Source organism: Struthio camelus, chromosome Z (genome assembly GCF_040807025.1).
Source record: "Struthio camelus isolate bStrCam1 chromosome Z, bStrCam1.hap1, whole genome shotgun sequence".
Lineage (NCBI taxonomy): Eukaryota > Metazoa > Chordata > Aves > Struthioniformes > Struthionidae > Struthio > Struthio camelus.
The window spans coordinates 59445982-59461345 of NC_090982.1; the positions used below are offsets into that span (position 1 = coordinate 59445982).

Here is a 15364-nt window from a genome sequence, read left to right on the forward strand (position 1 = left end):
CCGAACAGATCTGAGCTGCGTTATAAATATTTCAGTGGCAACACACATGCCAAAACCCCTCGGCGGCACCAGCGCACGCCCTCTGCCCTCTGCCCTCTGCCCGCGCCGGGGCCGGGGCCGGGGCCGCGCCCTCCACCCGCGGCCGCCTCGCAGCTCCGCCGGCCGCAGCCGCCGGCGACACCGGCGGAGCCGCCTCCTCCCCGATTACACATTAGCCCGCGGCGTCGGGGCGGGCCCGGCCTGCCGCGGCCCCGGCGGGCGGAGGCCGGGCCGGGCCGGCGCTGCCTGCCCGCGCCGAGGGGAGCCGCCGCTGCCGCCGCCACCTGCCCCGAGCATGGAGGGGCGCGGGGCGGGCGCGGGCAGCGGGGTGCAGATGTGCCAGACCGTCTTCCCGGGGCACGCCAACCAGCGCGGCGAGCTGAGCGCCGGGCAGCTCCTCAAGTGGATCGACGCCACCGCCTGCCTCGCAGGTACGGCGGGGAGCGGGTGGGCGGGCAGGCGGAGCGCCATGTCATGTCATGTCATGGCGGCGGGGCCGCGAGGGAGCCGGCACGGCCTGACCTGCCCCGGCCTCGCCGCCATTTGCCCCCGCGGCACCGTACCGCATTACGGGGCTCAGACGGGAGAAGGAGCAGGCCAGGGCCTGTCCTCGGGGGGCAAAGAGAGCTCACGGCCGCGGAGAGGGAGCCTCAAAGCCCGGGGAGGTCCGCGAGGGAGCGGCGATGGTAACAGCGGCGAGAACTGAGGACGAGGGGGAGGAAAAGGAAGGGGAATGAGAGGTACAGCAGCAGAAAGGGGAGGAAAGCACGAAAGACCGGCAAAACATGGGGGAAAAACCAACCAGGGTACAGCGTGCTTTGTGTTTGGTATAATTCAGCTATGAAAACTTTAAAAGTTGCCCAGCTAACTTCTAGAAGTTCAAGCTACATATGAAACGCTAAGAAAATTCAAGATTCTGCCATCTCCGTTGTCAATGAACTTCACTTCCAAGTACAGCTGCATATATTAGCAGTCCATAATAAGCCTTGTGGAGATTAGCAGCTATATTTGGGGAACTCATGTCTGGATGGCGTCTCCATGTGATGCAGTGACCGCGGCGCGCTCGCCGCGTAGGTGTTTGCTGCACTCGGTGCTCTGCAGCTTTATTTAAGATACCCCTGCTGTACAGGAAGGCTTAGGGTCCCGGAGAGCTGGGCCCACGCCGTGACCTGTACGTACATGACTCCCGCACATAGCAGCTTTCAAGTAAGGTCACGCACGTTTACAGGTTTATTTTAGCACAAAGGAATCGTTTCTCCGAAGAGCAGTGATTTGGGCCATGCATTTACCCCTTAGAGGTGCTCCTGACAGACAGAAGCTGGTCTAATGGCGGCAGCCCGACCGCTCAGTTCCCCACTCTGAGGTGGCCCGGCCCAGCTGTTACAGCTTGCCCTACCTCCCTTGACTTCAGTTAAGCTGTGATCTGGGTCAGCTGGGAATTTGCCACCACAGCTCGCTTTCGCTCCACCTTTTGCAACCGCTTTTGCCAAGTTGCTCTTAGGGCAGCACCATTAATTCACGCCACGGGGCTAATCCTGTCACGCACAAAGGATATTTTAACACCTTCCCTAGTTTTGCTTTGTGTGTCGTAGCAAACCCCAAATGCCAGGCAGGGATTTGTTTGGCTTTAGCACCTTTCCCCCACACTAGCACCAGCTGGTGCAGTTGCAGGGGCCGGGGCTTTGCACCTCCTTCATTTCATATCCTGCTGCTTCAGACTTGATCCCACTCCTGGCTGCTTGCTCCACTTTTGAGGCTATTTATGATCTATCACCTTCCTACTCATCATCTTGTATTACCTGTCAAAGCGGTGATGCCAGTCTCTGAGTGGTTAGTGACCCCTTGCCTTCACTGCGGTTTGTTGTGTTCCCGAGACGTGCCTCTCTGGGTTTTGCCCCTCATACATAAAAAAGGGAGCGCCTGGGATTTCGATACAACTTTTGCACGTTCCTCTTTCTAATTCCTGTCAATGCTCACAAAAAATACTCTTGGGCTGCTTTGGTGTGAGAACTCTTGCCTGTTGGGGGCAAACTGTTTTTTTTTTTCCACGTTTTCTTGTACTCCTTTTTTGTTTGTTGTTGTTTTTTTTAAATCTCTTCCATCCAGAAAGCTTTTCTGGAGTAGGGAGTTCCCAGTGTTTGTGCAGCTCCTGTTGTGGTGGGGATTTAGCCTGTGACTTGAAACTCCAGGTGCTGTGGTCATAAAAATAATAAATCACAATAACTTGATGTAAAAAGATAACTATTGGAATATTAAATATTAACAGTAAAGGAGATGTTTACCTTTTCAAAATGAACTGTCCTAATTAAAACAAGTAAGGTGTGTTGTTTTTCACAATTAAATATATTCTAGGGAGATGAAGAGCATAGTACAAACTTTGGTACAAATATTTTACAGCTTTTACAATGAGTAAATTTTTAATTTTTAAAGTCTTGTTTATGTCTCTCTCTATTTTTTTTTTTTAAGTTTAATCCCTGCCTTTTTATTACAACACTGGGGCATGTACTTACCTGCTTTCTGCTGCTGTGACAATACTAGCAAGCCAGTAGATCTTACTCCTTGGTAAATAATTCCTGCGAGTATCCTCAGGTGACATAAAACTTCCACACTGGTTTAACATTGTCACTATTCACAGCATCCTGGTACGAGGGGGATTGCAGAGATTTCTGTGACTCTTTTCATGCACCATACTTGTTATCTCTCTCTTATCAGATTGTTTATTTTTATAGAAAGATCCTAAATAATCAGAGCTTTTAAAACTCAGTAGAATTATTATGATCATCTCATATCGTTACGATATTGCTCTGTTTCATGGCAAATACTGACTTTAATCTTATTTAGCTCTTTTTTAAAGGGTGCACTATAGACTTGCATTGGGGTGATCAAAAGAGGAATCGGGACCTGCTGCCTTTCATCTCTCATGCACAATATACAGGTGAATAGCTTGCTGCAAACACAAAATAGTAATTCTGTATCTATGTGTCTCTTTTGAAGCTGAGAAACATGCTGGTGTGTCTTGTGTGACAGCATCTATGGATGACATACAGTTTGAAGAGACTGCCAGGTACAAAACCAGCTAGTAATAACCAAATGTTTTCTTTTTAGAGATTCCTCTTTGGCACAGAGAAACTCTGAGACATTATAAAATCTAAGATAATAGGCCAATGACCTCCCCAGACTCCCAGGGTTAAGTCTCATAATTGGCATCTGTGATAGCTTGACCCACCTAGAAAACAGATCAGTTTCGTAACTCTGGAATAAACTGTAGTTGCTTTGACCCACCAAACTAGATGCCAGGTGAGAAACTGATGGCCTAATGATCTTTGGCCCTAGTTAAAGTGAATGCTATGGTTCGTTACTTATCTCTGTTAAATAAGGAATACAAACCTGCGGCAGTTATTCTATGAATTCTTTATTGCTGCAAGTGCTCTCTCAGTTTATTTCTAGCCATATCATTCTTTCAGCTCGTGTTTAAAAAACAAAAAAAGTTCATATAACAAAACAGAAATGTTTTGCTTTTGCAAACATTGACTATTTAGTGAATCTACAAAATAATACAGCACTTTAAAAGCTTAAACCTTTGTTTTAACTATTTTTCATGATTTCCTGAGAGAGATAAGACGCTGTGGGAGGAAATGGCATGTTTTCATCTAAATCTTACCTTGGCAGAAACGGGAAACCATTACCTTCCAGTCAGTGCTGTGTTTAAGTGTTTATTTAAAAGCCATGATTTGCTAGTATTTAAGTAAAGCCGTGCATAAGTTTGTTACATTACGGAACCTGGTCTGCTCCCCCGGCAGCACGCAAGCAAGAGGAAAAAATGTCTGATGAATTTCTTCCCTCCCCTCCCCCCTGCCATGTTGCAAGCTGGAAATTAGTGAGTGTTTAGATAACTCCATAGATGAGATGAACCTGCTTTCACAGACTAATGCACATGTGGTTGTCAGGATTGTGAACCAAGCAACATTGGCTGTGAGGTGCAGAAGTGATGTCAGTTTAAAACGGTTTGCAATACATGAGTATAAAATAAGTGTACTCACACTCCTGAACAGCAGGATTTCTAGACTAGCGGCCACTGAAATGAGAACTGGGACCAATAAGAAAAGTAAGTAAACGTGATCTTGCTGAATCTAGAAACAACAAGAAGTTCTTAGTCTCAGAAAACTCAGAATGAGTTTTGAAGTTTTTTATCTTGATTATAGCTGTTCTCTGTTTTTAATTTTGTCCTTAGGAAAAAATCCTCTCTGTGAGAACTGTAATCACAGGGTCCTAAAAATGAAGTCAGGGTAATACTTTTCTTTCAGGCATAAGATTCTAGACCTCAGTAACTTCAGAGCAATTTACTCTCTTGTTTGAGGGCAGAACTGAGCATCTAAAATGTAATGAAAATACTTTTTCTTCCAAATCTGTTTCTAAATATGTTTGTAGTTCTACTTTCACTTCTGGTGCCAGTGTTTCATTATTAACAAGAAGTTAGGGTACAAGCTAGTAACTATGAAGAGTTGTTAGTAATTATTTTTCAGCTTCAGGTCAGCCTTAACATCCTGTTTGTAGCTTACTGTATAATTCCCTAAACTTTGCCTAATCTTGTTGATTATGCAAACATCTTGCATAAATAATAGAGAGCTCTTGTGTCTCGTTCTAGTACCTAAGAAAGTACATAAGAAAGATGTTTTCTAAGGTACCTGCTGTACGGTTTCATTCACCTACCTCAAGTTATCAAATGTTTTATTATTAACTATTCGGATTAACTGTTTGATACTTTTCAGTTGAAAAAGATTTTTTTCATGTATCTTTGCAGGTGACATGGAAAGCTGAAATTCCCACAATACCACTATATATTTCCACTGAAATTCCCGCAATACCACTATATATTGCAAAACTCAGTTTTATGCCATGATAACCAATAAATCCGTCTTCCTTGTCTGAGTGTGCAGCAGTTCAGTGATAGTAAGACCATTATCTGATTTTAAAATACATTTATTTGAATTTTGTCAGTGCTCCATGTGTGAATCATGTTCAGTTTGTTCTGGTATTTTTCAAAAGCCCTCTGCCAGATACAAATGGAAGTGCCATGGGCTCTGACTCCTGCCCTTAAATGTCTATTTAAATGCCCAGGCTGATTGGCTTCCTTGGCTTAAATAAATCAGTTTGTCCAAAGTCAGAATACATTATATCATGTAAAACATTTCAGTTTGAAACAGCTCCCAAAAGTACATGAAAAGACATTTCCCTGTCATCTTGTCTTACAGTTCTGACATCTTTATTTTGTGCTATGGCCAAGAACACCGTAGGACTATACTTTCTACAATGAAATGGGAATCTAGCTGCGTAGGCTGTAGGGAGGCTAATTAATCTCTGACGTTCAAACCTACCTTATTGCGGGACTGACTTCTTGGCGTGAAATCATATCCAGCCTCTTTCTGTTGTTCTTGGCCTGTAGTTTCCTGAAATGCTTGGACAGACCCAGGTTTACCTCTGTCAACCTCTCTTTTGCAGCGCTCTCAAAAAGAGGAAGAGAGGTCACCAGGATAGTGTCACGGACAAAGGCCGAATAGATGATCTTTGTATGGAAGAATAGCAACCTGCCAGTCAGCCTGAGGTAGAGCCCTCTGCGTTCCCAGCTGTGCAGGGGACCTCATGAACAGTCTGGCATCACGACATATTTTGACAGAGTGGTTGTGATGTCCTCTGCAAACATCCATAGAGACTCTGAACTCTCTCTCTTTTACGGGAACCCTTGTGCTCTACTATCAGTGTGTGTCTTGTTCAGTCATGGAGTTTATCTACTGAGTATGATTCTATCTGTCTTCACCCCGTATTTGTCATTACTTGCACTGTGGTGCTATCTGTAATTCTCTTGGAAGTTGAGTGGCAGAGACGGAATCTTCAGAGATGTTTCTAACAGCAGAGTTCTGTTTCTAAGTTTTCTAAGGCTTTTTTAAAGGACCGTAGCTTTAATTTCTTTTCCAAGCCTGAACATAAATCCTGCATTATTGTTCTGAGCACCCTCTCCTTTCTGCAGATGGGCTGATGGCTCCCTTAGCGGTGCAACTTAGAATTATTATGTTCACATTCATGCTTTTTCTTTACAATCCCTGGTGGAAAAACTCCTCATGAATATGTTCTTCAAAAGGCCATGTATCTGCAAATGGTCCTTAATCTTTCCTCTCACCATTTTTTTTTTTTAACCCCTGTCTACTCAAAGGCTTCTGCTTGCATTTCTGAGTGAGAACAAGACAGAAGAAATTTCTGTGTGTTTGATCGTTCCTGTCTGGTACTGTAAAGGAGCAGATCTCCTATCCTCCATTCTAGTGTTTGATAGTGACTATTGGAGATTCTGCCCGTCAGAGGAGCAATTTAAGAAAAGCGCTACCCTAAGCATAAAAAGCCTATCATTAAATTAGGAAGAAATTATAAAGAGAACAGTTTTAGAAACTAGGGTCATATAGTGCCAAATCCTCAGCTGCTGTAAATTTGTCCATTTCATAGATATGCAAGTAGTTTGAATTATATTTCATTGTCGTGGGTGTAGCTTGCTGCACTCTGCCTGCTTTGGGACTGATCCTTAGCAGCTCTAAGTCAGCAGCTGAAGTCAGTGGCCTGAGGCCCAGTTATTTGGGCTGTAGTTCTGACTTAACCATGCGCGTCACGTCTACTTAACCAGAACAGCAAAAGGACAACCTTAGGGGAACTGCCTTCTTCCCACGTTTTCAGCATTGCTTTGTATTAGGATATTTGCAAGGTCTAGAGTTTTGAAAACAAGGGTAACTCTTGTTATCAGCATATAATGCATATTTTGGAAATTCCAGGAGGAAGGAGACAGTTTTCTCAGCCATTTAATTCTACATAGGTAAATATATGTAGATATATTCTGCATAGGTATTCTGTGTAGGTAAAGGGGAAAGCCAGTAGCTGTTGTTCGGAGCTGTGCTACTCCGAAGGGCAGAAGGGGCATGCTGCAACCCTGTTCTTGGCCAAAACTTGGAAAATAAACTCATTCCCAGCTTTCAAAGAGGTCAAAGAGCAACTTTTGCTCTGGTCATACTTCCTAATGTGTATGTATCTGTATGCTGGAGAAGCACGTGGAGCATGTCTCGTGCGGTCTTGCAACTAGATGCACTCAGTGGTTTGGTGTAACTCATGGCAAGATGTGTCTTTGAGCAAAAGTAGAGCCTAGACCAAAATTTCTTGGGGGACCTGGGGCCTGGAGCATATTTGATGTCCCACAGCTCGCAGCAAGGTGAAGGGATGCTGCTATTAAGCTTATGCATGTTTTTGAGTGGCTCGAATCTTTTCCAAGCATCAGTGAAGCATGCCCCATGAAGAACTGTGCTAAACCTTTTTCAGTACATTTTCAGTAGAACGGGACAGACACAAACTGATCATGGCTAATAAAAGTACTCTCTCTAGGAGAGAATCTCATTACAAATACCTTGAGAGCCAGGTCCAAACCCTTATTAAGCTGTATGACTGCATACCATAAGAAGATATTACTCTTCTCAACAGGATTGGACAAATTATTACCATCAAAGCAAAAGTGAACAGAGCATTCAGTACCAGCATGGAGGTAAGAGATCATCACTCACATTCCTAACAATGTTTAAAGACTAGAGGAGGAAGGTGGGAGGGGAAGAATGCAACAACGGTCCAGTGCTTATTAATTTCAGAAAGAGCTTTGTGCAGGTTTCTAAACAATATTACCCCCTAATGAAACTCTGGCTTCGTAATGACTTTTATATTTGCATATAATGTTAGATAATCTGTGTCAAAATGGTAACTGGACCCTGAAGACTTAAAATCTTTAGCAGGTATAATATACCGGAGGAGACAGTTGGTGTTGGTTAGTCCTAAGCTATTGACCTCTCGGCAGTGTTTGGATCAGAGCCCAGAGTCGACTGAATAGGTGGCGTTCTAAGTATTTTTGAAACTTCTCATACAAAGATATTTATCTCATAATATGTGTACACGTTCTCACTGCTTATATTGTAACAGACATGGCAATGTGTTGCCCAGTCACTTACCTCAAATCAAAACTGAACCACAACTGGTCTTTCTCCAGTTGTTCTCTTTTACCTCCATTTCTGGTTTCTGTAAGTATTAATGGGAGTGAAGTGAGCATATCTCCAGGAGATGTATTCCAAAAGGTTCTAAACATTCAAAAAACAGAAGCTTTGATGCAAGTCAGGCCTGTTTTACAGGAGACAATATAGTTACATTCAAATGTATCGTTGTGGCTCGTAGGTATATAGACTTATCGAGATTTTTTTGCTCATACAAGCCTTAGAAAGATTCAGATGGGGAATCTAAATGGCACACGAGTAAATGGAAATAGATATTCATAAAACCAAATCTAAGTATTTATCCTGTTTCATATTATACCTTACAAGTAAAACTAAACATCCATATCTACCTGTTGTACTACAGAGCTTTTCAAGACTCAAAAGGATCTTGTGATGTTATTAAATGTTCAGAGAGGTATTGGTGATAGCAAAGCGGTCTTATCTTTCTTTTTCCGTTGTTTTCGTCTCCTCTTTTTTTTTTTTAGGCATTAGAGACAGGCCATGATTAATTTGATAAACACTGCATTGCTTTCTCTCAACTCAGCCAGCAATGATGTAATATTTTTTCTTTTTGTCCTCTTCTTCCACTACCACCTTCCTTGTAGGTTGGCATCAAGGTTACAGTACAGGATACCTTGGCTAATATAGAAAAACTTGTGAGTGTGGCATATGCAACGTATGTAGCCAAACCAGTTGGTGCTGGAAAGGTATTATTTCTGTTTTGTTCTATGCTTGAAGTTAGTGGGACTGCGTTTCTGTGAAATAACCCAACTTTTCTGATTGTGAAACACAAGAAAAGGTTGATATCTCTTTTTTTTTCTGATCAATAATAGAAAAACAGCCCAAAGTCCAGACTCTAAGGAGAATTTTATTTTTTTTCAGATCTTTGCATTGAAATTGTTAGGCTTTTTATCATTTGCACTTTATCCTGCACGTTTACTAGTAATAGAATTGGTGTCTTTATAGGGATTTGTAACGTTGACAAAGACAGGACAACAGCACTGGAAGAGAGAACCCTGTGAATCTGCAGGACCTCTCCTTTTCAGAAACTGATCTACCCAAATATTGAAAGCTGCTGGTTTTTTTCTTTGTTTTAGTCCTTCGCTCCCCCCCTTTTTAAGGTGGCTGTTCCAAGACATCACTGTTCAGATAGAAGACATTATTTTTAAGTTAGCTTCCAATCTAAATTAATTCATTGCCATTTATGTTAATTAGCTTTCATGCCAATGTTGTTTCGTCTCCTTAGTGTTTGCCTCCCTGGAGGTGTTTGTAGAAAGCAGTCACAGTACTGTTTGGCTTTCACATTGCTGTGCCAAATAGTCCCAGTTCTTTTAAAGTTTTCTTACGAGAAAGGCCGTATATTCTTCAGATCCTCTTAAACTCCCTTTGTATCTGGTACTCTTTCTTGTACATGAGTGACTAGAATCGTATGTCACGTCTCACTTTCCTGTCTCGTTTTGTGTGTTATGAAAGCACATCTGCCCTTTTAGCATCCACTGCAGGTTGGCAGACAACAACCATCCCATGAACAATTAATGTATTCAACCATTTCTGCTTTCTCTTCTGCAATGATATATTACAGTTTGCAGGAGAAACAGATCAGAATGTTTTTTCCAAAACTAAAGCACAGTCTGTCTCTGAAAAGGTAGTGGCTAAACTGGTTAACCTAAGAGCACTACAGTACTGTAAAGTAAGGATTGCTTATTACTGGTTTGATATTGTATCCATGGCATTGCCCATTTACCTTTTGTGCGGATTTCGAGGAAGGTTATTTCAGTATTAAATTGGTGATAGTTAACTAAGACAGTTAAGTAAGGCTTAAGACAGGCAGGCATGCCCAGAGAAAATTTGAGACCAGTTCAAAATCCACAAAGAAATTAACATCTTGGAAAAATTAACACTTTTTCCAAACCCCTTTTCCCCAATGAGTATTGCCAAAGTTCTGCACAGAGTGACAGTATACTGTCACCATCTAACTCTTTTTTAGCTGAGCTGGCTGGAAAAAATTAGGAAGCTCTTGAGCAGGGACAGAGAAGGGGCAAAGAAGCTGAAAGAGGATTTGACTGAAGATTCAAAGGCTGAGAAAGGATAACAGCACCACTGCAGGACACAAAATGTTGGTTTTGTGTGTGTTGCAGTTCTTGTGCTGTATTGTAAAGTTCCTGAGAGAAGACCTCACAGATAAATCACGCAAGTGGTTGTTCACTGGCACTTCTGCAGTATCTGTCTAAATATAGTCCTTTTCAGAATCCAGTGTGGGATCCAGATTCAGTTTGGCCCTGAAGTGGCATGCGTGGGAATTTATACTTAAGAAGCAGAACATCTTATCTTGGCAAAAGAAGAATGTGCATCTGGGCACAAGTAGCATTTAGGGCATAAATCTGTAATGTCTGAAGCTGCACCAACTGGTGTGTGTTTGTGCGTCCCCACCCTCACCTCCGAAAACCGGCATTCCTTTGAAAGTAAGTCCTCAGATAGTCAGGGAGAGATGCAATAGGCTGTGTGGGTATGGAGTGAATTATAAGAGCAAGAGGGAGCAGGCTATTTGTGTAGTGAGTGAGAGTGGGCTCTGGGGCACGCTTCACACTTCTCCACGTACTGCACCACTGCTCAGTGTGGCTGGATTTCTTTTGCTGATGTGAAGATTTTATACTCCCACCTTTCAAATTAAGGTTTATTTCCCTCCTTTTTTTAATTTTTTTTTTTTATGAGAACTGTTTTAAACAGCATGTACCTTAATGCATCTGTATTTCAAAAGTAAAAGCACTTTGTCATTGAGTTTTAACAAATGATCATGTTACAGAAGTGGAAGGGGGGAAAAAAGATAACGCACAATCTCTGGAACTTTAACTCTGCTCTTATACGATATTAATGAGACTTGTCATCTCGGACAGCTGATAGCAAAGGATTGTAAAAAATGCTAATGCAGATACTCTTTTATTCAAATTCTAGCTGAAGAGCCATTTTCGAGTTCAGAGCACACCTTGTTATGATTATGGGGTTTTTCTGTTTTTTTGTTTTTCTTTTTTCATTTGTGTAGATTGAATTGAAACCTGTAAAACTTCTGTCTAGAGAAGACCACCTGGCATACAGCCTAGCTACTGAGAGAAGAAGAATCCGACTGGACTATGAACATGTCTTTCAGAACCTAATGCAGGAGAGTAATAAGGAAGATGGTTACTATGGTCAGTATAGAACGTGGAGCCAATAGTTTATGGATAGCTGGAGGGGAGGAAAAATGTGGTCAAACCACCTGAGGAGTGTGTCTGCTTGAGGTAGTGGTCTCAGGTAGGAAAGGGTGTGCCAGGTTTGTGAGGACGTGTACGATAATTATTCTGATACAGTGGTATATCTTCCCATTTCGGAAATTCCAGATTTAAAATGCAGAATTGAAGGGGAAAAATGCATTAAATGTGAAATGCAGATCTTCATATAGGTTTTATGTATAGCATTTAAGGGTTCAAGCAGAATCTTGCAATACAATAACGAAGTCCAATGACATTAGTTGTAATGTAGATAGAAGGATAAAATCTAGTTGGGTTTACGGCTGTTCCTTTGCAAGAAACCGCTGAGAGCTCCTTTCATGCCATGAGATCATTCTCAACAAGCAGGAGAAACTCAACTGCATGGTGGACAAAACAGGCGGAAAAAATTTAAAACCTCCTCCGGAACAAATTAGAAAAGCTGAGGAGAAACAGGTTTGTCTTTATTTTTAATAGTAATCTCTGTTCTTAAAAACAATTGTACTCAAAGTGTTGTGCTCCTCTACAAAATAGTCTTACAAATTGATATTTGCAATATCTGAGGCATAACTCCCTGTATAAAAAACAGACATTATATGCTTTTACTGAGGAAAGATGAAACCTGTTGTAAATATAAATTCTAGTCTTAACAATTTAGTAAGATTGTGTAGAATATGAGAGACTGCTGCAAGAAAGCAAGTATTTGTCCTCGTGGTAACTGTCTCATAGGAAATGGCTTAATACCATCAGAGTCAAATCAGCAAATGATTTTTGGTTTCCACTGCCGCTGAAGGATCCTGCCATTGCTAACACTAGTTCAGCTCGTGGAGGACACAGAACAAGGGAAAGAAGGGAAGGAGAGAGAGGAAAATACTGTACAGAGGCTTCCAGGTAGCAAATAGGTATAAATCGCATCCAGAAAGTTAAGTTTGTCTTTCGAGTCCAGATTATGCAACAACTGAAGTAGATCCAAAGTACGAGTCAGATGTCTCCATGCATATATAATAATAAGGCTAGTTAGGGCAAAAATCAAAAATACAATTCAGGTCAAGCAGCGTATAGCACAGATGAGCACTTTTTAAGTGGCTGATACCATCTCATGCTTCAAGCTATTGTAGCAAAATGTAACTGATAAAAATGTATGGCTAAGCATTTGAAAGCAGAAAAGTTCAGATAACGGAAGGTGGTTACTAATTTAGAGCCGTACTTATCTCTTTAGTGTGTGTTCTATAGTGTCTAGTAATCACAAGATTTGTAAGTAGCAGGTTATAAAACAGTTGTCATACTCTAACCTTAATTAGACACATTAGCAGAGGTGCATGTCATACATGCGGTCAAAGTCTATGAAAGGCATTTGAACAGAAGTTAAAGAATAGCTCTAACAACATCCATTACAGGTCACGCGTACCAGCCATGCCTGTGTTCTCAGCTAGCTGAGTTTCACAGTTACTGCTTCTGATGCAGCCCGTCTAAGGGACAGGGGATGGCTAGGAAGGATCCCTGTGCTGTGATAAAGCCAGGTGTGCTCCATCCCCACCTCTTGTTGCAAGAACAGAGCAAATTTTTTTAGCCTCTTGCTGCCCTTGGAAGGAACAGGGGCATTCCATGTCTTTCTTCTTAAGTATTTTTCTTTTCATCATGCCTGATGTAAATGGCACACTTCAGTAATGGGGAATTGGTATTTTCTTCTTGGCTATCAGACTTACCAGCTAATCTGAAATACACCATTAATACATTGCTGCCATATTTCAGATACTCTTAAAGAGGAAGATGCAATTTCAACTGACCTTACCCATGTGCAGAGTATTGAGCTTGTCTTGCCTCCTCATGCAAACCATCATGAAAATGCTTTTGGTGGCCAGATCATGGCTTGGATGGAGACAGTGGCTAGTATTTCAGCAAGGTATTTCTCTGCGTCATAGTCTTTGTGTATAGTTCTGAGTGGACGTGTACCTCAGTTTTAATGTTAAGGCCTTCACTGGGATTTATTTCAAATTAAAAATAAAGACCCAAATCTTTGTGACTTCTCTTCCTCCTAAAATTGCAGGATGTCTTTCGCCTACTTATTTGGTACATTTCCTATGGCACCCCCACCAGCGTGGGGGTGAAATACTGTTCTCTCTGTTACACATGGTGACCCTGTGGAAAAAAAGTTATTTGCCTGAAAGTTGCTGCAAACAGTCAGCATCAAAAATAGGAATAGAAACCAGGCCTCCTCATGGTTGGTGCAGTGTTTTAAAAGCAGAGGTAGTCGTCAAGTCGAGATAAAACTGATATGAGCCTGTATCATTTGATACCTGAAAATGGATATGAATGAATTCTAAATGATATTCTGCAGATCCTTATGCCAGAGGTGAGAATAAGTCATGGAAGAAGAATCTGAAGAGGCAGGTTCTGTTCTGTGGGTGCTGACACAGAATGGATGTATAACCTTGGGCAAGTCATGTAACCTCTCAGTCCCTCAGAGTCCCACATTGTGTGGGTGTGATGTTTTTAGCAATTTAAAGGGCTTTGACATCTTCAGGTGAAAAGTGCAAAATATTTTTGTGACACTTTCTAGCATTGCTAGTCATTATGGCTGAGGCATGTAATCATTTAACTTCTTTCTCTGAAATCAAACCGTTGCTTTTCTCCTTCCTTGCTCTTGGGCTCTACACAAAGCTTCTTTGTAAGCAAGACTTGAGTTTCAGTTTGAATTCTCCTTGCATACCAAATGACCTAATTCACTACAGGGATTTTAGAAACGTTTTTGTTTCTTAACTTTAATAATTAAATGACTTTCCTATTCATTATTCATGTAGTTTTGATTTGTAGCTAGTAGTTGTACTGATAGCAACAGATTTTTCCGTAGTGGTTGGATAAACAGCTCTTTTTATTAGCAATAGAATGCACTGACCTTACCCCAGTGTGTAACTTTACGTTGACTGCAAAGGGATTGTTTCGGATTTGTGCCATAATCTGACCCAAAATATTTACCTGTTTTCATTTGATAGATTTGACCTAGTGAGAGTCACATTTAGGTTTAAAAACAGAAAGGAAACATCAACAAACCAGGTAGTGAAAATATTTTCTTTGGAACTATGAGTGTCAAACATGATTTGTCATGTCAAGAATTTCAGGAATAACAACTGATGGCAGAGGCTGAATGAAAACAGAGATTCTGTATTTTAGGCTTGAGAAATAGCTAGTTTCACTGCCGACCTTTTTGGAGGCCACTCACAATTAGATCTGACCTTTGAAGGTGCCAGTTAAGAGTTGCTGTGGCCACGGATTCTGGGGAGGAATGGTGGAGGAGGGGTAACTCTTGAAAAATGTATTTCTAAGAGTATTTTAAAGGTTGTTTTCCCACCTACCCACCCCCACTTTTTTAGCTGGACAGTAGTTGAACATCTTACAGATAGCAGTAAAGCCATTTGAATATCTACTTGAACTGGATCTACCCTTTCTTGGTGGTTTACACTTCCAGTAAAAGTATTCAGAGCTTAGTTTTCCAGGAAGAATGTGCCTAATATTTAGGGTAAATTTTCCTTTTGTTCCTCTCTCACTTTCAATCATACTGTGTTTACATCTTTATCACTAAATGTTGACCTCATTTACAACATTCACATTTTAAATAAGAAGAGCAAATTATTCTTAATGAGCTTACAAAGTCGTTTGAATGTATTGGTCTATTAAAAAGATGTACCGGTCAATTAATTAGCAAGAGATAATTGTGCACATTTAACAATACTGGTACATTAGTTTACAGAATGCAATTGAATTAAAAGCTAAGAACACCACAAAATGGTATTTTCAAGTTTAAAAAGTGCACAATGAAAATCTACTCAGATGTGCATATGCAATTTTTAGAGTTTTGCTTACATGCATGAGGGTAGAATATGGTTTTTCAAAGACTAAAAATAAATGGCATTGTTATGTGTTTTCCTCTGTTTTCCTCTATTTATGTGATGCATAAAGATCCTGATCAAGAGTGTGACTTTGATTACACTTAAGTTTTGCCCACTCCAAAGAGCCTGCAAA

The 15364-nt window shown here is 41.3% G+C and overlaps 1 protein-coding gene across 6 annotated transcripts in view; it reads left to right on the forward strand.

Annotated features, from left to right (window-relative positions):
• The first annotated feature begins 266 nt into the window (after positions 1-266).
• LOC138064569 (acetyl-coenzyme A thioesterase-like) overlaps positions 267-15364 on the forward strand; it is a 31994-nt gene continuing 16896 nt past the window's right edge. For 2 of the 6 annotated variants that reach the window (XM_068927807.1, XM_068927811.1), the window contains exons 1-6: positions 305-470; positions 3034-3103; positions 7549-7609; positions 8708-8809; positions 11143-11287; positions 13097-13247. In XM_068927807.1, the coding sequence (XP_068783908.1) occupies positions 335-470; positions 3034-3103; positions 7549-7609; positions 8708-8809; positions 11143-11287; positions 13097-13247 (665 nt within the window). In that variant the 5' untranslated portion in view covers positions 305-334. Of the gene's footprint in view, positions 471-2880; positions 2975-3033; positions 3104-4840; positions 4990-7548; positions 7610-8707; positions 8810-11142; positions 11288-13096; positions 13248-15364 lie in introns of those variants that run through there. The other 4 variants (XM_068927809.1, XM_068927806.1, XM_068927808.1 and 1 more) reach the window with 4 other exon arrangements.